A 24,906-nucleotide genomic window follows, 5' to 3' on the forward strand; every position below is an offset into this window, starting at 1 on the left:
ATATAATAAACAATGTTAGAGTAGATCAAGCAATAATAATACAGTGGTACCTCGGTTTATGGGACGCGGGTGGCGCTGTGGGTAAAAGCCTCAGCGCCTAGGGCTTGCCGATCGAAAGGTCGGCGGTTTGAATCCCCGCGGTGGGGTGCGCTCCCGTTGCTCGGTCCCAGCGCCTGCCAACCTAGCAGTTCGAAAGCACCTCCGGGTGCAAGTAGATAAATAGGGACCGCTTACCAGCGGGAAGGTAAACGGCGTTTCCGTGTGCGGCTCTGGCTCGCCAGAGCAGCGATGTCACGCTAGCCACGTGACCCGGAAGTGTCTCCGGACAGCGCTGGCCCCCGGCCTCTTGAGTGAGATGGGCGCACAACCCCAGAGTCTGTCAAGACTGGCCCGTACGGGCAGGGGTACCTTTACCTTTTTACCTCGGTTTATGAACTTAATCCATTCCTGAAGTCCATTCTTAAACCGAAACCATTCTTAAACGGAGGCGCGATTTCCCTAATGAGGCCTCCCGCCTCCGGTGCCCTTCCACTGTTCGGCTTCCATTTGTAGACAAAGGTAAAGTTTGCAAACCGGGACACTATTTCTGGTTTTGTGGAGTTTGTAAACCGAATAGTTCATAAAAAGGGCTGTTCTTAAACCGAGGTACCACTATATCTAAAACCGTGATCTATTTGCTGCATATTCTGCAATGGCTTTGAGTGGCTGACTGTTTCGTACATCATTTCCCACAAGGCACATGACTTTTCTTAAGACTCCGCTCCACAACATGTTGAACTAAACATCAGAGCCAAAGATTGACCAACTCTCTTTGTTAGAATGTGAGAGAAACAGGTTATTGGACAATTCTATTGTGTAGAAGCTGTAATTATCAGGGAATTCAGCAACTACACTGTATCAATTTATTTCGCAAAATGCTAAATTATGAGAAATCAACTTACTTGTCTTTTTCTTAAGGTCTAATAATTAGGGGCAAAAGTCAGAATATGTAATAATTACCTGCGGGCATTACAAAACTATATTGGTTTGGAAGTCATTGGGAAACTTCCCCTGCCCCACACTGTCTCTCCACTGAAGTTTGCGTGAGTTGTAATAATATACTTTCTTATTGCAACAATATATGTAAATAACATATTATGGAAAGGTTGCAGGAGATGTATGAGACATGTATAGAAATAAATTATGTTGACTATACAGTCTACTTCTTTACCAAAGGAGGTTGAGTCATGTTGCAAGAAGTGACATTATAGAAACATGCACACTGGTGCTTGATGAACAGACAGGAAATTCATTTTGGTGTGATTAGCAGTATTCTCTCTTCAGAACACAGTTTAAACTTTGTTGTTTAGTCATTTAGTCGTGTCCGACTCTTCGTGACCCCATGGACCAGAGCACGCCAGGCACTCCTGTCTTCCACTGCCTCCCACAGTTTGGTCAAACTTTACAGTAATCTAAACTGGAGTAGTTGCAGCATGTGGATCATTGTGGCTGCATTCTCCACCAAATTCTGTTGAACTCTAGTGTCTTGGCCATGTAGGAAGCAGAAGGGAGTACAATGTTCAAGATGGCTCCTTGTTCTTGTTTATCTAGACTCCGCTTCCATTGTGTCTTATGAGAACGCCCCCCCCCCCAGCTTGTGGGTACCAAAGGTCCAAATAGATTATCTTTCTGTTTTCTACCTCTGGGAAGCTGACAAGCAGGACATTAAAAAAAGTGGCATTCTAGAAATAAGGAATCTCAGGGATGGGCATAGCCAGTATTCAGCCCCTATAAACAGTGTCGGGAAGGAAATTGCTGAAATGACTGGGAAAATCTGGAAGTCGGTAGTGTAGATTTTGGCGAATTTCATTTAAAAAAGCTCAACAACTCTTGTATCTGGATTTCACTTTTTGAAATATGACAACCCTAGGGATGGGCCTTCCATGTGTTGCTGGACTACAGTTCCTATCATTCCTGACTGCTGGCCATGCAGGCTGGGGCTGATGGGATTCTGAGTCCAAAAACATCTAGAGGGCCACATCCCTAAGTGATCCCCTGCTGTTTCTTCCCTACATGTGGTGCTCAGATGTACTGCGGCTTTGAATTTGGTGAATCATGGCAAATTAGTATAAATAGCACCATAACCTTTGTGCCCACTCCATCCTGACGGAATTTTGCAGCTCTTGTTGCTTCCAAAGTTAATTTAGCCTACATAATGCAATATATTCAATTATACTAGGGTGTGCTTAAATTAATCTTGTTATAGTTTTCTGGCACTATTTAAGCTTTATGCTTTTGCGCAATTTCTGAACCTAAATGGAAACTGAATTATTTTAAAATGGACTCTGAATTCCATCCTGTGGTATCCTGCAATGTACCGTACATTTTTGCTGGTTTGAGGCATTCCTGCTTGTTATTACCTTTTGGGTAGTTGCCAGTCCAAATAACAGTAAGATCATGGTATGAAATATACATTTTTATATTAAGTGTGAAAAGATTCTTAATGGATGTTTGCGGAAATTAATGCTAAATGTACAACGAACTCTAACATAATAAATTATGTGAATGATTATTTATTTTTATTGATTGATTGATTCAAATCTATGCATTGTTTGACAGCAAGGCTTGCTGACTTATGACCTTGAAAAGTACTTCTTCCAAATGTGTGTGTGTGTGTTTCCATTTTTGGATTGATTTTTTAAAAAAGCAAATTCTGTGCTTTTGTGCTTTTAAACTATTACTTAAATAGTCTGGACACGGGGTAAATTGTCAAATTATTTTCAGATGACATTCAGGAGACTATTATCTAAAACTGTTTGTGAGGAGTTCCCAAAAGAATCCATTCAAATTCAGTAAAGGCATAGCAAAAAAATGGCAGACAATTAATAGATAATAAGCAATGCACACTGGTAACAATTCTAATGACACATATTGACTGATGAGTTCTGAAGTGGCTGTAGCAACCCAGAAAGAAATCTGGGCATCATCATAGCATATTGACAATATCAACGTAGTACATGAAAGATGGACAAATAGATTTTGGTCTTTATTTGTATTATTTTGGAACAAGATCATGTCTACCCATTTTCTTCCACCCCCAAGCTGTAAATTATTTTTATTATTTAACAAAAATTATATACTGTTTACTTGGACAAAAAACCTCTAAGCAGTTTGTGTGTCTGTTTTGTATTTCAATGTTATGACTTTAAAATAAAAAACAGGCAAAACATTCCTCTTCTCCCCAGCCTTTGTTTAATTAAGCAATATATGGCCTTTTTCAAAATTGTGGGTTTTTGTTGGTTGTTCCCATGTATGTATTTTTGTGTTTTTATATTGTAAATCACCATGTGATTCTCAGATGAAGGATAGTAGAGAAAGTTAACAAATAAATAAATGTATGTTGCATTAGTGAGCTGCCACAGTGAAAATGGCAACCTTAATGTTCAGAGTAGTTATTATGCATATGGAAGGGCTGGATGCAAATGTAATAAGGGAGGGTTTAGCATGTTTTACATTCTACCATGTCAACATTCTAAGTCTGTAATGTAAATGACTGTGTTTGCTTCACTGGAACTGTCAAACAGAATCCTAAAAGGTTATTGTGACATGCCATTAAGCATTCAATGGCTGAACCTGAAGACTGCTGAAATTAGTTCAGTACACTCAACTAATATGTAGGCTCCATAAGCAGAAAGGAGTACATTAATGTTAATACTGACACAAATGTAGGGAATTCCCAAGCTAACAAGATGATAAATGTGGCCGTTGTAGGTTTTGTTCTGGCAAATACTTTGATGAAAACAGATTTGCTTCAGCTGTCCTCAAATTTAGCAGATCATGAGGTAAAATCTTGGCTATTTGAACAAGAAACCACCTGTTAGGTACAACATCTAAAATGCTTTTATATCTTTAGTGACTGAAACTTTTAATTAGGGAATTTGTCTCCCAAGAGGGTGGGGTATAAATTTTCCTTTCTTCTCTGAAAAGAGATAAATGCTAAAAGACTACATGATTTATTTTCTTTACACCTTTTTGCTTGTTTGTTAGAAAATGTGATATGACTGACTTACTATGTAAAATTAAAGCAGAGCAGGGGCGAGGGAGGGAATTTTACATTTTCAGTCCCTTGAAACCTCTTAACAGGCTTTCCTATATTTGGATGTCATCCAGAAACTCTATTGAGGAGTTTTGGTAAGCCCTTTTTCTCCCTGCTAGGCCAGGTATACAGCTGTATGCAGCCTTTGTGTGCAGCTTTCAAATATGGAAATTGCTTTGCCTTATAGCAGTGAAAGGGGTGCTCATTCCATCTTGTTCTCGTCTCTGCCCATCTTTTCAAGGGCAGTTCTGTAAGAATGACTGACTTCTTGGGAAACAGCAGGAGAATGCCTTTGGGAAAATTGTATCCCACACCCAAAGCTCATAGGATTGCCATGAATCCCAAGAAGGGTGAGTCTGTGCCTTTATTTTCTTGGGGTTTCTTTCCCACCCTTTAGCCTTTATGAATAATCATTGGGTAGGGAATATTGCTGACAAGGTACATGTTTACATGAATCTTTTTCATGCAGGACTAACTAGTTCTGAATGTAGATCTCTTTCAACTACATTAACTAGTTTACTGTCAAGCATAAGTGCTTGACAGTTCTTGCAGAAGCGATTTATTTTATATTAGCTCACTGGTGCTATTCTTGCGAGACACACTAAGGGCCAAACTGGAGAATACATTAAATGCACGATTACATTTACATATTTTAATTCCCCCACACCCTTAAATTCGGCTGAGCCCCTGCAATTCAGATCAGCACTGCAGGGGAGGTGTTTGACCCATCTGCCCTGTACCACAGTTCCAATAAAAATAATCCCCAAGAGTAAAGCAGCTATGGGCAGAAAATTTAAAGATAAGGATATGCAAATATGACCCCTTAGTTAGCTTACTGTCTACCATAGTATTGTACAGAAGGAAGTTCCGTCCTACCCATTGAACTGGAGTCTTCAGTATGTTGTATTCAATAATATTTTGACTTGGTGTGGATGGGCGGGGAAAGAGCTATCTTGGTCCCTCCTCTGTTTTCTGTGTTTTCTTACTGGAGGATTTTAGGTAAGCATAAATCTTTCAACACAAATCTGTGAATGTGTTCAGCTCTCATTTAGAACAGGATATACAAAACTCTTCAGGATTTAAGGATACAGGCTGAATGCAGTACAGAAATCCACAGAAAACCATCCCAAATCCCCAACATACCTCTCTAAATAGACCACTTTTTAAGAGAGATTCCCCACCTCTCATTTGCAAGGATTCAAAATATGCCTGCATGAATAATGTTATGAATCAATGCGATCCAGCTTTTTCAGTTGATAGTTGATAAATGTAGCAAAACATTTGCTTGTGCACTGACAAACCATGGTTATTAAGGTGAAAAAACCACCCTTATTTCTCTTCCATTGCCTTCTGATGTTGGAGAAAAGTTTGCATATTATATAAGATGCTAACTTGATGCATTATATTACTGCTGCTCTAGTGGCGTAGGAGTATTTATGTTAAAAGCAAACGAGTTCAGGCATGCTTCATTTATTATTTCTGATTACCACAAATAATTCAATTCATGCAAGTAAGACAAAATGCTCAGGTAGAGCTACACAGAACGCATGTCATGAGTTTTCACTTATCAAAAGCTAGGCTGTGCGCTGGTGAGACAAGGTGTGGTAATGAGCACAGGAGTAGGAGTTGGGAGTGCCGAAATTCTAATCCTATGGCTTTCGCAGCCTTGGGCAAATAATTTAAACATGTTGTTCCTAGGTTATTTCAAGTGTAATCTGAGTAATATGCATGGAAGGCAGTGAATCCATTGTTTTTGGTTTGATGGTTGAAGCCACTAATATACACTATGTACTTCTTGGGTAATAAGGTTTGAGCTTAATAAAACGTGGTTTTCAGTGTTTATACAAAGTTATCCCTGGTTAATCTCCATCAAATACATTTCAGGCTTTTATTAAAATCATGCCACAAGTTGAGAGGGTGGGAAAGACGTGGGGTGTTTAAAAAGAAAGCTACATTAAAAAAAAAAATACTGTATGTTATGAGACTTGTACAGAGATGTATAAGTTGGTGAACATAATGTCCAGTAATTTTTAAGTAGCTCTTTTAATATTAAGACCTTTTTATTGCTTTCAATAAAATACAAGATTAAGGAAGTCATACGTTAGGCCCCTTATCTATCTGTGGTGTAAGATGACTGCTGGAAAACTGCAGGTATCCCAGATGTACTGAGATCTACCAAATTTATTTAGAAAGGACAAATTTTTTAATAACAAGCAAAACACTTTTGCTTCCCTTTTGCCACAGCAAAAGTTAGTGTGCAGAAGCATCCAATGACCAAACTGGATAATAATTATAGGGGAAAAGGTAGAAATAATCAAGATAGGAAACTACCATGTAAAAGGGATAAGCCAGGTGTTGCTCAAGATTCAGTGGTGCTATTTGAGCTCCATGGCTCACCTGGTTTTGTCAGGTTATTTTCAAGACAATAATAATGTCACAGTAATTCTCAATTATGAATAGGTGGTAGGCTGGGTAAGATGAGGTGGTGACAGCTGCAATGGGTAAAACCTTTGACAAAGATTGACATCTTTCTTATCCGTTTCTTTGTTCTCAGTTAAAATTGACAAGTGCTCTTCAGGAAGAACTGCCAAAAAAAGTCAATAGCAACTGCATCTCATTAAAACATAGCAACACAAATACACATTTGATGTTGCCTTAGGGCTGCATCTCACTTTCCTTTCTGTATCCAGGTACACACTGTGGAGGAGTGCAAAATTGTCCTGGCCCTCCCCAGCGAAGGAAGGCACACTTCTGATAGTTAACCCTTTATTGACAAGAAAAGCACTTACAGCAGCTTCCACAGTGCTCTGCATACACACACGCACACAGACTTCTAGCCTCTAGGCAGCTGTCCAGAGATCTAGACCCTGCAGAGCAATTGCAGCAACAGGGAAACCCCTGCTCCACTGTTGGCTTATATACCCTCCCCTGACAGGTTGTATGCTTATAACCTGAGACCTGTTGCTCTTCCCAAACCCCTCCTGTATCTAGGAGGCAGCAGGGCAAAGGAAAGTGGGAAGTCTACTGAACCATCTGTCAGCTGAACAGCCTTTTCTTCTTCTGCCATATCTGGTCTCCTTCCTCCACCTCCGACTGCCCTGACTACGCCTCTTCCCCTGGCTCCTGCCTTGCAGGCAGCATCAAACCCCATAAATCACTGGTCCCCTCTCCTGTGTCACTCTCCGGGGGCCCTGCCTATGCCACACACTGCCAATCCCTGGCAACAATATGTGTACACAGCTAGAGATATGAAGGGTTTTCTCATGTGCAATTTTAGACGCATGCCTTTTTCAACAAGGAAGCACCAACTGGGCAAGAACTGGGCTGCTACTTCAACATTGTTTAAGGAGACTAATTCTACATGTAGGTAGCTTTTCTATTTGTCAGAGTGTGAGTATACTTTTACCCAGACTTGCATACTTTTGTACAAACAAGTAGAAGAGAACTGGGCCTGATATATGCGCCTCATCTTCTCATCTCCTGCAGTGACAATTTGCTTTGTGAAGAAGTACTTCCCTTTGTCTGTCTTGAATTTTCAAACATTCAGCATTCATTGGGTGCCTCCAGGTTCTAGTATTACAAGAAAAGCTTCCTCCAAACAGTTTCTCCACAACATGTGTAATCTTCTACATCTCCGCGTCCTCTTAGTCACATTTCCTCTAATCTAAAAAGGCTCATATGTTGAAACCTTTCCTCATAGAAAATTTGCTTCAGTACCTTCATTGTTTTGGTTGCCTTTTCCTGAACATTGTCCAGTTCTACAATTTGCTTTTCAAAATAAAGCAACAAGAACTGTATACAGTAATCCAAGTGCAGTCACACCATAGCTTTGTAGAACAGTGTTATGATATTGGCACTTTTATTTTCAATTCCCTTTCTAATAATCCCTAGCATGGAATTTGCCTTTTTCACAGCTGCTGCTTTTTAAAAAAGGTGTTATGTTGGCCACTTCCAGTCCTAAGAGGCTGATGTTAGGGACAGGTTACATATTTTTGTTAGAAGAACAGCAATTTCACATTTGAGTTCTTTAACAACTCTCAGGTGAATACCATCTGGACCCAGTGATTCATCCATTTCTAATTCATCAACAAGATCTGGAGCTTCCTTTCTAGTCACTAGCATTCGCCTCAGTTCTTCAAACCCCCTTCTTGAAAAACTCCAGCTACAGGGATCTTCCCCACACCTTCTGCTGTGCAGGCAGAGGTAGATAATCCATTCAGCTTCTCTGCAATCTCCTTCTCCTCCTTTAGCACACCTTTTACTCTCTTGTTGTTCAAAAGTCCAACCACTTTGCTTGACAGTCTCCTGCTTCTCGTGTATTTAAATAATTTGTTGGTGGTGGTCTTAATATTTTTAGCATTGTGTTCATAGATATATATTTAGCATTCCTTATTCTTCGCATGCATTTATTTCCTCAAAATTTGGGCTCCTTTTCGTTCTCCTCATTTTAATACAGCTTTCATTTTCTGAAGGAAGACTTCTTGCCTCTAACAGCTTTATTGACTCTGCTTATTAATCATGCTAGCATATTCTTTGCTTACGTAGCAGCTTTCCTGATCTGTGGTAGACACTCTAAATGAGTTTTTATTATTGTGATTGTGAATAACCCCCAAGCATTTTGGAAGGATTTGACCCTGGCGGGATCTAGACACATTAAAGAAGTGTTTCAGCTTAAAGTGGTGTGAATTTAAACTGGGAAAACAGGTAGAGAAAAACGGGACTCCACATCGCCCTTTGGTGGCACAATGTTATATTGCATATGCAACACATATAGATCGCTTTTTCTTCACCAGTCTAGGTGAGTCCCCTCTTTACTTTCCCTTTCAACATCCTTTTTACCAACCCTCTCATTTTTTTTAGGTTCCTTCAAGTCAAATATGACTGAAACTTTCTTGGGAATTTGGTGGCACTGTGCTCCTTGTTCACAATCCGTTCAACAAACTCTTACAAACTCACACAGGTGTTTGGGCACCACCTAAGATCAAGTCTAGAGTTGCCTCTCCTCTGATCAGTTCCATGAACAGCCGCTATGGGGCACAATCATTTGGAGTCTCTAGACATTTGACCTTTACCAGTCACCTCTTTGTTGCGACTGGAACACGCATTTTACCCAGGCTATTTGAGGCTAATTGATGCCACCCATTGCTGCAGCACTTCGTCCTCTGAATGACTCCTCAATTTCATTCTCTGCCTCATTTTATTCAGGGCGGAGATAGTCTGTCTCCAGCCCTAAATTACTCTGAGGCCTGGTTTTGCCACCCACAGCGACTCTCTGGAGGAGTCTGCCCCTTTGGGGATTTCTTGTTGGGACTCTATGTCGTTCTTTGATGTGCAGAGCAACACCCCTCCAACATGCCCTTCCCTGTCCTTCCTATGGAGCTATTCAGATATGCCTATGTACCACTGGTTCTCTCCAATTATGTCCACTATATCTTAGGTTCTCCTTTAAATGCTCCAGCTGGCCTATTTCAGAAAAGTGTGCAGTGTCTAGAGAAGAATGGCAATAGCCCGTGTCCTGAGAGAAGCAACTGTGGAAAGATTGCTTGCAGCGGAATCTGTTAAATGAACTGTTTCATTCCACACGGCCCTCTGTGTCATTGCTACTTTGTTTGGGTTTTTTTTGTTTTGAGCAGTAGATGACAAATATATACCTTTATATACAGTGGTACCTCAGGTTACATATGCCTCAGGTTACATACGCTTCAGGTTACAGACTCCGCTAACCCAGAAATAGTACCTTGGGTTAAGAACTTTAGGATGAGAACAGAAATCGTGCTCCGGCGGCGTGGCGGCAGCAGGAGGCCCCATTAGCTAAAGTGGTGCTTCAGGTTAAGAACAGTTTCAGGTTAAGAACGGACCTCCAGAACGAATTAAGTTCTTAACCCGAGGTACCACTGTAATTAGTCTTCCTTGCAAGCCCAATTTTAGAAAGCTAAGCTAGGCTTAATATTGATCACGAGTTGTGTTGATGAAAAGTGGATTACGAGGTTGTTAGATTTGCAACGAGCAAGTCAGATGTGACTCTGGACTTTCAAGTTTTGCATTGTCCTTTGTTGGGCAGGGTAGGCCATATGTTACATAGCTTAATTTGGGATGCAGTTGTTTAGCAGAGTTTCATCCCAGAGCTATTCAAATAGCCAATACTGGCCCATGTGGCAGTATGAGCTTCCATTAACTAGCCATGAGTAGCAGCCAATGGTGAAGGACATTTTACTAGCTGCAGCCACCAACAGCAACTGACAGCCATGTTTCTGCTGTGCCTCTACACCACCGGTCAGCAAACTTTTTCAGCAGGGGGTTGGTCCACTGTCCCTCAGACCTTGTGGGGGGCCAGATATATATATTTTTGGGGGGGGGAATGAACGAATTCCTATGTCCCACAAATAACCCAGAGATGCATTTTAAATAAAAGGACACATTCTACTCCTGTAAAAACATGCTGATTCCCAGACCATCCGCAGGCCGGATTGAGAAGGCAATTGGGCCCAGATCTGGCCCCCAGGCCTTAGTTTGCCTACCCATGCTCTATACCGTCCTGTGAGGATATGTGCCAATGCAAACAGATGATGCTATCAACCTGATGGTGTTATCAACAAAATAAATCTCTGTACAGATGCTATGGGGCAGCACATGCACCACCATTAAGTACCTCAAGGGAACAGGGTGCTGTTTCCTTCTTAGCTGCACCTCAGCAGTGGCAGCTGGGAACAAGAGTGTGCTTCACTGCGGGGGTGCATAATTCAGCTGAAACACTTTCGACCCCATTGGCTTCAATGTGAGAGTCACAGAGTTGTTTAACTCTTCCCTGCTGAAATCAACAGAACAATAGACAGTAACCCTGGACAGATTGTGCCTCTGGGAGATGTTTTTGCTTCCTAATCGTTCCAAAAAATCAGCATGTTCTTTGTCCTGATTAAGACTGCCTCCTCTCCTCATGACAAGCCAAAATAGAGCTTCTCAAAGCAAAATGTACTTAATTGGCTGAAGAGCACTAAAAGAAAAATATAATAATTAAAACCAGAGTCACCAAGTCTTGCAAGCCACAGGGGTTGGGGAGAGGCACGTGCTGACCTCATGAAACTCCACAGGAGATCCTGGAGGGACAGTTTATACTGAGGAAATACAATTTTAATTAAACTGTCCCGGGGAACAGACAACAAACTCCAAAGAGCAGGTCACCAAGATTCCAAAGGTCAACTGAAGACAAAGCAGAAAAGAGACACTTCATTTCAGAAAGTTCCTAAGCACAAGCACAAGCTCTTTTATCAGGAGATTTAAAAAATACCCACGATGCAGAGTAAAATGGAATTAATCTGCATCTGCTCTTCACATTATGAGATTTTGTCATCACAAATACAGTACAACTGTTAGATATTTATTGCCTGCAAGTGTCATTATCACCAAAAAGCATTTTTATATTCTAATGATTTACAATACATGCTTTGTCTGTTCTCCAAGCAACCCTAGGAACACAGGATGCTCCTTATTCTGAGCCAGGCAATTGGTCCATCTAGCTAGTACTGTCTACACTGACTAGCAGGAGGTCTCCAGGGTTTCAGACCCTTCCTGGGGATGCTGAGGATGGAACCTGAAACCCTCTGCAGCTGCTCTTCCCTAATAAATGCAGGACACTGGTTCTATTTTACAGATTTGTGTCTGATATTAAGAAGAATGCATTGATCTGCCTATTTCCCTGCTCAGCACCCCTAGATCAGTCACTTTCTAAAGTGCTTCACTATGCCATGGTACTTGTTACAAGTTTGTGGGTGCTAAATGCCTGGGCTCAGTAAATGTTAGAATTTAATTAGAGCTTGTATGTTAAAGTGGGATGTCAGACCCATGTGTCTTAAGATGTGTGTTAGATGCTTTTTTATCCCCTGCAATTAGCATGTGTGAAAAGGCAATTACGTTAGGCAAACTTTCTAAATTGTGTACTAGACAGGGCAAAAGAAGAGGAAATCAACCTGTGTTAAAAAGTTAATTAACTCAAACTAATACCCTTGGAGGTGTTAGCCTGTGGTTAGCACAGCAATGCATCAAAGGGAAACGCTGGGAGGTGACAATGGGGTGGGGCCCCTTTCACTCTAAAGATAAAGGGAAGCCATGTGTTTTAGAATGAAGCAATGTTGGGGAACAGGGAAGTAAGTAGTGGACTGGAGAAACAGTCAAAGAGCCATGGCTGGGGTCTGTTTGAACGCAATGCTGCACTTATGGAGTGGGTGCAGAACATCTTGGGGTATGAATGCTGTGCACCTCAAGGCTCAAGTTGCATATATGTGTAAAGAAACAAGACACCAAGATGAAGCTCTACCAGGCTTGCGTGTTGAGCATGCTGTTTATGGGAAGTGAGTCATGGGCAACTTACAACTGCAAGCAGCAACATCTCAATGCCTTCCACATGTGCTGTGTCAGGAAGATTTTGGGCATTGCATGGCAGGAGAGACTCAAATGAAGATGTGTTGTCCCAAGCCGACATTCTCAGCATGTTCGCAATTCTGCCTCAGCGATGTCTATGCTGGGTTGGTCACGTCCACAGAATGGAAGATGGCAGGATTCCCAAGGGCGTGCTCTACAGGGAGGTGGCTTTAGGCAGCAGGCCCATTAGCAGACTAACTCTGCATCACAACGATGTCTGCAAAGGTGACATGAACGCTGGCAACTTCAACTCCATCATGTGGAATCCCTTGCAGATGACCACAATAACCGGAGACAATCAGGTCATGTTTCCACAGCAAAGACCAGAGGAGGAATGAAGGCTAGGAGGATCGCAGAGAGAAGAAACGCCATGGTGAATCTGTGACAGCGAAACCAAATGCCTTCGTCTGCCCCAGCTGCAACAAAACATGTTTTTCCTATATCGTTCTATATAGCCACAGCAGGCGCTATAACTCTCCGACTTCACTCCTGAGGGAGTACTCTCTTCCATTGTCTCTCAAGACAGATGGATGCCAACCATTACACACCATACAGTTAAAGCACTCTGCGAAAAAAGAGGATCATTGGAACTACAGTTTGTTAACAGCACCGGGAGCTGTAGCACTGAGTAGTAAACTACAGTTGCCAATATTCTGGTGTGGTGGAGAGTGCACTTTAAATGTATGGTGTATATGCAGCTTATATAATTTTGTTTCATGCTATGCACTGAACTGTGGTGTACTATTCAGTCCAATTATGCAAGAGGAGGGATGGGCCACCGATCCAACATAAAATGTAGCATCTTCAAGATGCAAAATGAAAGCAGCTGCTGAAGCCAAGCTGACCAGATGTACTGCTGCGTAAAGATTTAAAAGGCAGCAAAGGAGGTGGACTAAAACAGAAGAGCAGTGGAAGCAGCAATTATTCTTCATTTATTTGGAATTACTTTTCATCTATTATTTAATTATCAAAGCTAACAAATATTTACTTAAGTCATATTTTAAGGTACTCTCCATCAGTTAAAAAGATTCCTTTGTCCATGCATCCAACTGCAACTTTCTACATTCATGGCTAAGTGTGTCTGCTGGGCTTAACCAGGAAGGTTCAGAGCAAACAACACGCATTTTCCAAGTCACTACATGTTTATCCCAAGATCAAACAACAAACAGCAAACAGGGGTTTCTATATACAAAAGAAGAAGCATCTGGCAAGCTGGTTAGACTGGTGAGTCAGTTATTTCCTGCGTTCCCAAGGTTTGAGTGGAAACTCCATTTCCTGGACAAAGTTGGTAGTGGCACAAAATACCATTAAAAAAAACATCCACTGCCCGATTAAAATTCTAGATGGGATCCGAAACTGTGCTCCTGGCTGTTTTTATCATTGTCACCTCTTCTCCTGGAGGTGAAAAGTCAAGGTCATTTGAATATATATTAAATAATTTAAATATATCCAGTTTTGAATTGTCCGTACTATGGAGCCTGCATTTCTAAAACGTTTAGGAGGCAAACAAAAGTCATGTCTGGTTGCCAGATTTGGCGGTTGGCTTCTGGCAAGTAGATTCCCTCCCACCCACCCACCCGCATTATGCCTTGGTGTGGAATTCCCCACCAACAAAGATCCAATTGGCACCTGCATCAACTTCTGTTGACTGCCAGACACTGCCTGTCATATTTACCTGGACTTTTAACTGTTAATTTGGAGGGGTTTGTTTTAATTTTTTGCAGAGTCTTATATGCTTCACCATGCTTTTCTTTCTGGCTTCCACAGCGCTGAATTGGGGATTTGGGCCTTTTTTTTTTGTACGCTGGTGCATTTTTTTATTTGTCTGCTGTTTCTTTTTCTTATGATTCATGATTGTTAAAAACAGAACCATCTTCTGGGTTATTATTTAGAAGACATCTGAAGGCAGCCCGGTTCAGGGAAGTTTTTAATGTGTGACATTTTAATGTATTTTTAATCTTTGTTGGAAGCCGCCCAGAGTGGCTGGGGAAGCCCAGCCAGATGGGCAGGGTACAAATAATAAATTATTAATTATTATTCCTAGATACTCCTGCCCCATTTATGCAGTCCTTCTGTTTGCCCTTTATTTCATTTGAGCAAAATGTCTATGGTTATGGTGTACAAGATGCATGTGTATAAACGGAAGGCCTGTATATTGCAGGGATCACTTGGAAGGGCACTTTGCACAGAGACATACTGCAGCCTCCAGTTGGTGACGGAAGTCACACTATTCAGATTCAGGGGTAGTGAACAGGTTTGCACCTAAATACACACACACACACACACACACACTTAAAGGTAAAGGTAAAGGTACCCCTGCCCGTACGGGCCAGTCTTGACAGACTCTGGGGTTGTGCGCCCATCTCACTTAAGAGGCCAGGGGCCAGCGCTGTCCGGAGACACTTCCGGGTCACGTGGCCAGCGTGACATCGCTGCTCTGGCGAGCCAGAGCCGCACACGGAAACGCCGTTTACCTTCCCGCTGGTAAGCGGTCCCTATTTATCTACTTGCACCCGGAGGTGCTTTCAAACTGCTAGGTTGGCAGGCGCTGGGACCGAGCAGCGGGAGCGCACCCCGCCGCAGGGATTCGAACCGCCGACCTTTCGATCGGCAAGCCCTAGGCGCTGAGGCTTTAACCCACAGCGCCACTTGTCCCCAAAAGAGTAGTCTGATCTTCTCCATCAGACTGACAGCTATTTACATACATAGAAGACACAAAAGAGTGCACTTAGAATCAGCACTAGGGTGCAGCTACACAAAACCATCCGTATTGTTTCTTGGGCATGCTCAAGTGTGACTATACAGTGCAGAAGTACAGTGGTGCCTCGCAAGACGAAAAGAATCCGTTCCGCGAGTCTCTTCGTCTAGCGGTTTTTTCGTCTTGCGAAGCACGGCTATTAGCGGCTTAGCGCTATTAGCGCTATTAGCGGCTTATCGGCTTAGCGGATAAGCAGATAAGCGGCTTAGCGGCTTAGAAAAAGGGGGGGAAAGGAAAAAAAAACCCGCAGGAACTTGCAAGACATTTTCGTCTTGCAAAGCAAGCCCATAGGAAATTCGTTTTACGAAGCACCTCCAAAACGGAAAACTCTTTCATCTAGCGAGTTTTCCATCTTGCGAGGCATTCATCTTGCGGGGCACCACTGTAATCAGGAACTGGCTTTTACATAGGCACATGCCACAGCAATGGAATAAAAACTGACATGTATAAGCACTATTCCAACCATTTCCTGGGAACAGAAAACTATATTTTTTCCTCAGTCTCCTCACTTATAGATTTTGCATGGAAGATGTAAAACTGCACTTACTGAAGTGTTCAAATTAGAAACAGAAGATTGTGAATTTTACCAGCCAGTATAACTTAAATATTTCAACTGTTGTTTCCTTAATTTCTCCACTCCAAGAGTGTCTGCCTCTTGCAGATTCATAACAGAATCCCCTAATGTATCAGAATGTGTGCTAATTCACGAGAGACTGATAATGTAGATAAACCTGCTGGGTCAATAAGTAAACTGTGGTTAGTTTCCAGTCCCTTCCAGTACCGGTTCTGTGCCTCTCAGCTAGCTTACACCTCATTGAAATAAAGAGATGTGAACCAGCAGAGCAATTTGAGGATTTCATATGTACTTTGCATTACATCACTGAAGCTCATGTTTCCTGTGACTATATTTTATGATGCACCACAAGACATCTGGAATTATCACTCCAGCCACTGAAAGGCAAAACAACAATTCCTGTCTCCCAAAAAAACCAAACCAGTATCCCAGTAAGAAAATTTCAAACCCCAAATTTTGGTTGTTAAAAAATTATAAACAAATAACCAAGCTTTAAAAGCATCCTAACTGGAACAAGATTTTAAAAGCTGGAGTATACACTGATTAAACTAAATCATCTTGGTTGGAACAACAGAGAAAACCCAGTCTACTACAGATACAATGGATGGATAAAGTGGTAATTAGCATAAGCTGCTAATGATTATGTGTTTTGAATTGCCTGTGCAAAGACAAAATGCCTGTAAAAGTCAAACCAAGTTTAAAAAAGTCACAGAAAAAGAAGGTTTGAGCATTTCTTCCATTTAGGTTAAAAAAAAGAAGACAAAAATACTTTTGTACAGTGCTGGATGCAATAGTATTGAGTCCTTTTCACAAACATGTCTCTTTTCTTTTCTCTGTAAACACCCCAACAATCTCCCAAATACAGAGTTATGTATCTTTATGTCCCTTATCTAAGCAATAAGGGCTCTCAGGCCAAGCCATGGTGTGTTAAATAAACACAGCAGTCTTAAGGTCTACTGGCATGGCATAATATGTTCAAGGTCTGCATGGCTTAATTCAGTATGGTAGCACTAACGTGCACTAGGGGTACAACAATCAGCTGAACATGTGCAGAAATTATCAAGATGATGGCTGGCCACCACTTACACAGCTTGGTAAGAAAAAAAATCACAATGAAAGCAAACATTGATGACAATTCTGCAAGGATTCTGAAGGAACTGGAGAGGTCAGACAGTTACAACCTAAAATATATTGACTGCCTAGATGTAATGAGTTTAATGGAAAATTCTACTAAATATGTTTTTTTCACTTTAATACACAAATATGTGCTCAAGCTATTTCTAATGATGCAAGTTATAAAACTGATAGACCCAAGTCTCATTTTCTCTAGCACAGGACACCTTTGACCGGCAAGCCCACCTCCCAGTGGCAGAGTGTATTCTCCCGCCGCCTGCAACGGGTGCTCCCCTGAGGCGGGCGGGGCCCAGAGGGAGCCCACTGCACCCAGCCTGACCAGGCATGAAATTGCTGCCTTGGAAGCATCCTTGCTCAGTGCCAACCAGCCAAGGAGAGGGGTGGCAACGCCAATGCTGAATCTCCTCTCTCCATCCCAGGTCAGGCTTGACCCAGGAGTGGAGCTGCTGGCCATGGACCCGCTGCTCATGGGGGTCAAGGGCTGGGCAAACAGAGGGTAAAGAGAACCCTCTGTGCCTTAGCCAGCCCTCACCACTGTTGGACAGGCGCTTGCAGGCCAGGCAAGGAAGGGGTGCAGAGGGTGTGCTTCACCCTCCGCACTCACTTAGCCATGTGACGGGGATCTCTGCAAGGGCGCCTGATTCACACACACACCCCATTGTGTGCCCAGGGCAACAGCCCCCCCTGGCACTCCCACATTACGCCAGTGCCACCTCCTAAAAATTCTATCTTTGGAGAAGCTACCCTTCTTTTATGTAAACTTTTAGAGAACACTAGAGCTGCAAGAGAACATTCATCAATTGTGCAGACAAATGGGAAGTTCAGACAAAAGTCTAGACAACAAACTTCTAGTCATCAGTTCTGCTCAAGACACTAACAGAGTGTTAGAGATAGAAAGTGAAAACACACCTCCATTTCCCCCCACGGTTCTGAAGCATCGCCAGAAGGTCCTCAGAAAGGATGTTCTATTATGGGGTGTAGCTTGAACAATGCGAGTAAGACAACTAAGAGACGTGTGGTGAATGCGGTGGAAGTCTTTTATAATATTTAAACTAAGATTTATATATTGCAGTATTTGAAGCAAGTATTTGGTAATATTCCAGGTTATGAAAAGTATTTTTTCTTTTCTTTTGTCTTTTTTCTATATATTTTTAATTTTTATTTTCTTTCTTTTCATTTTTATTAGTTTTCATTTTGGAAGATATGTATATAAGTGTGTTTACAGTGTTATGTATTGTTCTTTGTTTTTCTTTGTTTAATTTCTATTTTTTGAAAAAAAATTATATAAATTAATTAAAAAAGAAAAAGAAAACTCACCTCCATTTTTCCCCACGGTTCTGAAGCATCGCCAGAAGGTTCTTAGAAAAGATGCTCTATTATGGGGTGTAGCTTGAACAAAGTTGAATTCTCGGAACAAAATATGAGTTCCTTGGCGTACGCTGTTAAAGCTACAGAGGGAAAATTAAAAAATACGATTGTCAGTCATACCAACAGGAAGCTAACGCTAGCAAAAAAAAGTCAGGTGCCCAACTTAAAGAGCATATACAAAACCCACAGGTTTTTGAAAGAAAAAATAGTCGCGAAACAGCTGACATCCAACTGCTCCCTAGAAGGAGGCTTATATTAGTGCGGCAGATTTCAGACCTCCAATAAGCTGGAGAGCCCTAAACTCAGGACACTTCCAGGCTGTCACAATTTTCAGGTGTGAACTAATAACATACAGGCAAATTATAATTCTGCATTCAAAGCTGATTTGGTGTCCTTTCTTCACAACAAACTTCTCCCCCTCAAAATTGGACCCTCTGCAATAAGGAAAGTGATGGGGAAAGCACTGGAAAGTGTGGGATAACAATTGCTCCATGCCACATTGTATACCCAGAATGAATGTTGAAAAAACAGCCCATTTCATCTAACCTCCCAACAAACTTGGTGCAAAGTAGTAAGGAAAAATGCTCAATAAGAAGGTAATCTGAAAACAACCTCAGATATTTTTTCCTAAAGATTCATTCACTAGGTATGTCCAGGAAGAACAAAAGCATCCAATAAATATTTACTTTTGCCAACAGAAACTTGACCGATACCAATGACTTGCAAGAGCATGTTTACCTCTGTTTAGACAAGATCAGTATACCTTTGGATCATTCCTGTGTAATACAAATTTTGACTTCCAACCCACGTTATTGCTATAAGGACTGGGGTTGGGCTAGATGTTCTTTTGGGATCCCTTCCAGTCTTTGGTAAATCTGAGATTTGCAGAAAAAACCATTTCCAATGTTAGTTAGAGAAGATCCACTGAAATCCATGGGTCTATTCTGGGTATGTCTTAGCTAGGTATCATCCCTTGTCAAGTTTATATGAGATAATAAATGAGAAGTGCTTTGAGTACTGAAAAAGGCACAATATGAATGCTATATTCAGTATCCTAAAGGCAAAAATTAAGGCAGTGCATTTACATTAAGAGTGAAGGTACCACCCACCTGCCCCCCCCCAAAAAAAAACCCCTGGAACAAACAAACCCAACTTATGTCAGTTTCAGATTTTATAGTTTGAAGCAGGGTGATGGTGGTGATATAACTGGCCTTTCCACAAACAACATACAGGCTGTTTAGCCATGTTCCCGAAATGAATTATATCACTACATAAGCAAAAGATCAGCCCCTAAGAAAATATATGGCCTGCCCTGAACCTGCTAGACATGAGTACGGCACCAGCAGAATTATCTATCACGGGTTTAATTCATTTTGAGCTGTACTTGCAGCATCGTGTTCCAAGAAGTAACATACACTTTAAAAAAAAATTATTTTTTTGGTAACTTTTGTCATGGAATCCCTGCATAACTGTAGCAAGACTAAAAAGAGAGGGCTAATGCTTTTCATTAGCAGCTCTGTGTAAGACTTCAAAAGATGGGTGGGGAGAAAATGGATGGGTTTCTGGAATTCCTCTTGACCAAATTGACGCTATTCTCTGTAACCAAAGACATTTTCATAATGTCAGACCTGCAAGAGGAAAAAGTTAAGCTTTAATGTCAAGCAACCATTGGTCAGGAATGCGTATAAAAATACTTTCTTAGCTGACACATTCAGCGTGGTGCTTCTTGGCAGACAGGCCACTACAGAAGTCTTGAGTACAGTGGTACCTCTCGTTACGAACTTAATTCGTTTCGGAGGTCCGTTCTTAACTTGAAACCGTTCTTAACCTGAGGTACCACTTTAGCAAATGGGGCCTCCCACTGCTGCCGCGCCGCCGTCGCGCGATTTCTCTTCTCATCCTGAGGTAAAGTTCTAAACCCAAGGTACTACTTCCGGGTTAGCGGAGTCTGTAACCCAAAGAGTTGTAACCCGAGGTGTTTGTAACCCGAGGTACTACTGTATTTCACCTATTCTTCTCTTGACTCCGAGCTGAGAGAAAAATCTACGTATTAAATTTAACCCTCTTCTCTAGTTTAAAATGATTGATTGATTAGCATGCGATTAGTGAGATCACAAGCTCATTTATACAAAGGGCTGTGGGGTTTGCTTTGAGAGCATAGTAACGTGGATGCTACCTGTAGCATCAATTCCAGTACAGCACTGTTGTGAAACAGGAAAACTTGCTTCCTCTCCGACAGAGAACAAAGGGCTTCCTAAATGAGAACAAATAAATATGCTTCTTTGGAACTCATGTCAATTATCATGCTGTGAATTACATTCTACACCTCTAGCAAGGTTTTAGCTAAGTTAGCAAGTGTTTTTAAGTATTATTGTATTTTCTTATATGCCCGATGGTATATTCTGTTCTTTCCCTCTCATAAATATTCTTCCCTCCCTTAAAATATTATCTGTTTTGCTCTGAGTTAATCAGTAGCTTGGGTTAAGGTGGTGGGGAGCAGCCCTGAGCATGGTGTCAGTGTGAAAGACTATGTGTGCGCGAAAGATTGTGAATGGGTTTGTAAGAAGCATGAATTAAACAAAAGTGTCCCTTGAAGTAGATCTGGCTGAGAGCAGGACTTGGGGTCCTTGAATTTGTGACAGACGTCAGCTCAAAATTTCCAAAATAAAGGATACTTTGAAGTAAGGTTATCTGTGTATGGCACTGTAATGTCCAAAATGAGGCACATCTGTTATGTTCTGCAAAGCTGTGATGTTTGTGAGTTAGGAGAACTCTTTGAAATAAGGGCCATCTGGTAACCTGACAGTTTTACTTCCAAGGTCTCTTGCTCTATTACAAAACTTCAATATATAGGAGTTGTGAACACTGCAGGGCAATGTCATTTAATAAGCTTTTTTGGTATCTTCTTTGTTTCTTTTCAGAAGGATCTTAGAAGTCAGCAATATCAAGTTTCATGTACGTCTGAAAGTGCCTTTCTAAGATGCTATTAAAGTTCAATGTGCAAATTAAATAGAAACATTGATACAAATAAAATGAAAAACAGAGGAACAATAAAAGGTCCCTTCACTAAAAGTGGATTCATCTGTGCGTGTCCCTGTTCTTCTTTTAAGCTTGGCAAATGTTTCAAATCCTCCAGAGAGATCATGAAAGCATTCCCCCTAGGACAGCAGCTTAGTGACTCTCCCGAGAGAGAATTAGTGAAAAGATCCATATTCTTGGCGGGGGCAGATTGTCTCCATAGGTAGCTGTTTCACAGTAACTAAAATCTATTGGCTAACTGGATATTGTTTTAGTCCTTTAGCATTTCATAGTACAGTACCCATTTAAAATGCCTAATACATTTATGCTTAGTTACAAGCCAGGCTCTCTCCAGGTAACTTCCAATAAGCTTATCAAGCATTCTCTGAAACGTTACTTAATTTCCAAAAAAAGATTACAAAAAAAGTCTAAGCTAAACATTTTTCTTTGGATATAATGAGCAGACTTAGCTACCAATGCGTACAGACACTTGGTTAGCACTATTTTTAATGCATTAAAAATGTTGCCCAGTGGTCCAATAATGCACTAAAGCAACAGCAAGTTTTCTTCAAGATACAACTAGATTTTGATTCCCCCACCCTTTCAACAACTTGTTATTTTTAGGCAACTGCTGCTGGACGATTATGAATTCTTTTATAATTATCAGGTACTGTTGGTGCTCCACAAATCAGAGGAAGACATGAGTTGTTACATGGTGGAAGATGACAAGATAAAGAGACAACCAAAATCATACTACAATGCCCCAAAGGCCTGATTCAAAGCCCAGGAAAGCCAACAAAAAGCTCAAAATTATTTTGCTAACTTTGGATCAGGTTCCAGAAGCATGAAAATTGTTTAATCACAGAGTGCTATAGCTCTGTATTTAAAAATATATAGCTATAATGTTACTTTGACATCTGATGATCTCAAGATTACTATTTTAATTTATTATAATCTAGGTGTTATAATCTAGGTGCTGCAGAGCTCCAAAGCATCTGTTAAAGGAGCTGTCATAACACATATTATTAAAATAAAATAAAAATGACTGTTCATCCACCATCTGCCTGTGCATGTAGTGCATAGACAATGACCCAGTTTGCATTTCATGGTGGACCATAGTTAATGGTTAACAGAGAATGCAGAGATTCACTCTTCCCCTAGTACAAGGAGGAGCCACAAAACATGATTCCAGGGCTTAGAAGTACATCTGAAACAAAGACTTGGTTTGTTTTGCTAAAAGTAAGCATGGTCAGTAAGCAAAGAACAAACCTTGACTTACATCATTGCTGCTGTATACGGTTATTCCCAAATCAAGACAAACTGTGGTTAATCTCAAATATGTTTTTGGAGGAAATTAAACAATAATTCATGAAGTTTGCTTGTTTACCTAAACCATAATTAAGATTATCCACCGTTTCAGATTCAGATGTAACAGTTCAGTGAGGTTAACTGAAAATGGAAGTGAATGTGTTCCGATTTTTGGACAGCTGTATTCGAGGAAGGAGAAGGGAGGGAGGAATTCATGCGCCTGAATCTTTGGCTTATGATGATAAAGCATAGTTTGGCATTGTGGCCATGCCAAGCCAATGTGTGGTGTGAAAAGCCAAAGACTGGTACTCCTCATTCGGTTTATTTTTATTTTGGACACCAAAACCCCCAAAAGAATGTTTAGAGGTCATCTTGCCTTTGTGGCAAGCAGCTAAATACCATGTTCTGGACAGATCGGGGGGAAACTGTTTTCCTAGCCCAACAGCCTATACTACTGGTTGTTGTTTACTGTGCAGTATTAGGATGTCTCGGGAGTACAAAACGGATGGAATATGGTGAAAGAGAATTACAGGGGAGAAGGCACAAGAGCTATGCCAAGTCTTGGTTTTCCATGGGCTAGTTAAAGGCCTGAAGAATTCTAGTACACCATTTTAGAACTAGTGACCAATAAGTGAGGACTTGGTGAAGAAGTTGTAGTCTAAAGATGATTCTAGCATGTTTTGTGAACCACCCTCCAAAGCAGGCTGCTGGCCATGCCATGTCTTTCTTTTGTTTGGCTAGCACTTCAAATTATCCTCAGATTTATCAGATGAGTTTCTTGGGAGGAAAGATCATGCCAGCAGAACTCCCAGATCCTGCTAGGTGAACTTCAGCCCATTTTTTTCACATGGAAAGCATAAAATCCCCACAGAAAAAGCGTTCTATGTGTGAAGAAAAAGATCAACATGCAAGTTATACATTATTTTCAACACAGAAATTCCCTTTAAGATCTGCTGGAATACTCGGGAGAGGAATTCATCACATTGGACTGGAAAAGGACCATTTTGGACATTTAATAATAATAATTCAAGAGCTACTTTTAGACTTTTTGAGCGGAAGGTGAATCGGAGATGCCTGGGATAAAAGATTGAGAAAGCAACGCCTAGCAGATTGAGAAGCAGCTATATAACATAGCCAGACGTTTCCTGCAGTGCATGCTTTGAATATTTTGAATAATAATTATTACTATAATAATTGGCAGACAGAGAATCAGAAGCTCCTCCTCCTTTTCTTTTCTTTTCTTTTCATCTCTTTCTTTAGTTTAGATTTATTATATCTTATTTCTTTATGATTTCTAACTCAGGCTTTACTGCTGTTGATTTTTGAAGTCCCCTATTTTGGATTAATGAAGATACACACAGGAAGGTGATAATAGATGGAAGATGAAGGGCTCTGTGTGAGAGGCAGGGAGCGAGGCTGGGAGAAGAAGGAGAAACTCCCAGGTGAGAGCTGGGAGGGTTCACTTTTCTGTGTGTGGAAAAATTGTGCTTATTTATTCTGCGTTTCTTGTCCCTTCACTTCTCTATTTTTTTCTTTTCTTATTCTTGTTTTTCTTGATCCTCTTTCTTTATACAGTGGTACCTCGGTTTACGAACTTAATCCGTTCCAGAAGTCCATTCTTAAACCGAAACCATTCTTAAACCGAGGCTCGCTTTCCCTAATGAGGCCTCCCGCCGCCGGTGCCCTTCCACCTTTTGGATTCCATTCGTAGACAAAGGTAAAGTTTGCAAACTGGGACACTACTTCCAGTTTTGCGGAGTTTGTAAACCGAATAGTTCATAAAAAGGGCTGTTCTTAAACCACTGTATTAGCTTGGCTTTTGTCATATTTTATGTTGAAAACTTTTAATAAAAAAAAAAATTCCCCATCAGAATTGTTTTACATTTGAAGCAATGCTAAAACCTATAATCTGGTTGTGTATTTCAGTTCAAAACTCAGTTAGTATTGGGCGAGGGAGGTTAGGGAAGAATTGCCTTTAAATAAAACAAATTTCTTCCTTTAGTCTATAGGTATTGTGCCTACAGGTGTGACCCTTAAAAAAATGACAGGCACTGCTTAGTTGTCAGATCTTCCTTGCCCCATGCTGCTTGGGTCCTCCTCAAAACCACTCAGGGGAGACAGGAAAATTAGCACACTGAGCTGAAGGTTACCATGGACACAATTCCTGACTTGTCTACTTGCAGCGGCAATTAAAACTAAAGCCCTCATTAGTACTCTAATAGACTTCAAGCACATGCATTTCACTCAGAGGTTTTG

The 24,906-nt window shown here is 41.1% G+C and overlaps 1 protein-coding gene across 4 annotated transcripts in view; it reads right to left on the reverse strand.

Annotated features, from left to right (window-relative positions):
* CSTPP1 (centriolar satellite-associated tubulin polyglutamylase complex regulator 1) overlaps positions 1–24,906 on the reverse strand; it is a 114,540-nt gene that overhangs the window by 47,035 nt on the left and 42,599 nt on the right. For all 4 annotated transcript variants that reach the window (XM_079952424.1, XM_079952426.1, XM_079952425.1 and 1 more), the window contains one exon: positions 18,274–18,404. In XM_079952424.1, coding sequence (XP_079808550.1) covers positions 18,274–18,404 — 131 coding nt within the window. The remainder of the gene's footprint in view (positions 1–18,273; positions 18,405–24,906) is intronic.

This window comes from Podarcis cretensis (genome assembly GCF_951804945.1).
Source record: "Podarcis cretensis genome assembly, chromosome: 1".
Taxonomy (NCBI): domain Eukaryota; kingdom Metazoa; phylum Chordata; class Lepidosauria; order Squamata; family Lacertidae; genus Podarcis; species Podarcis cretensis.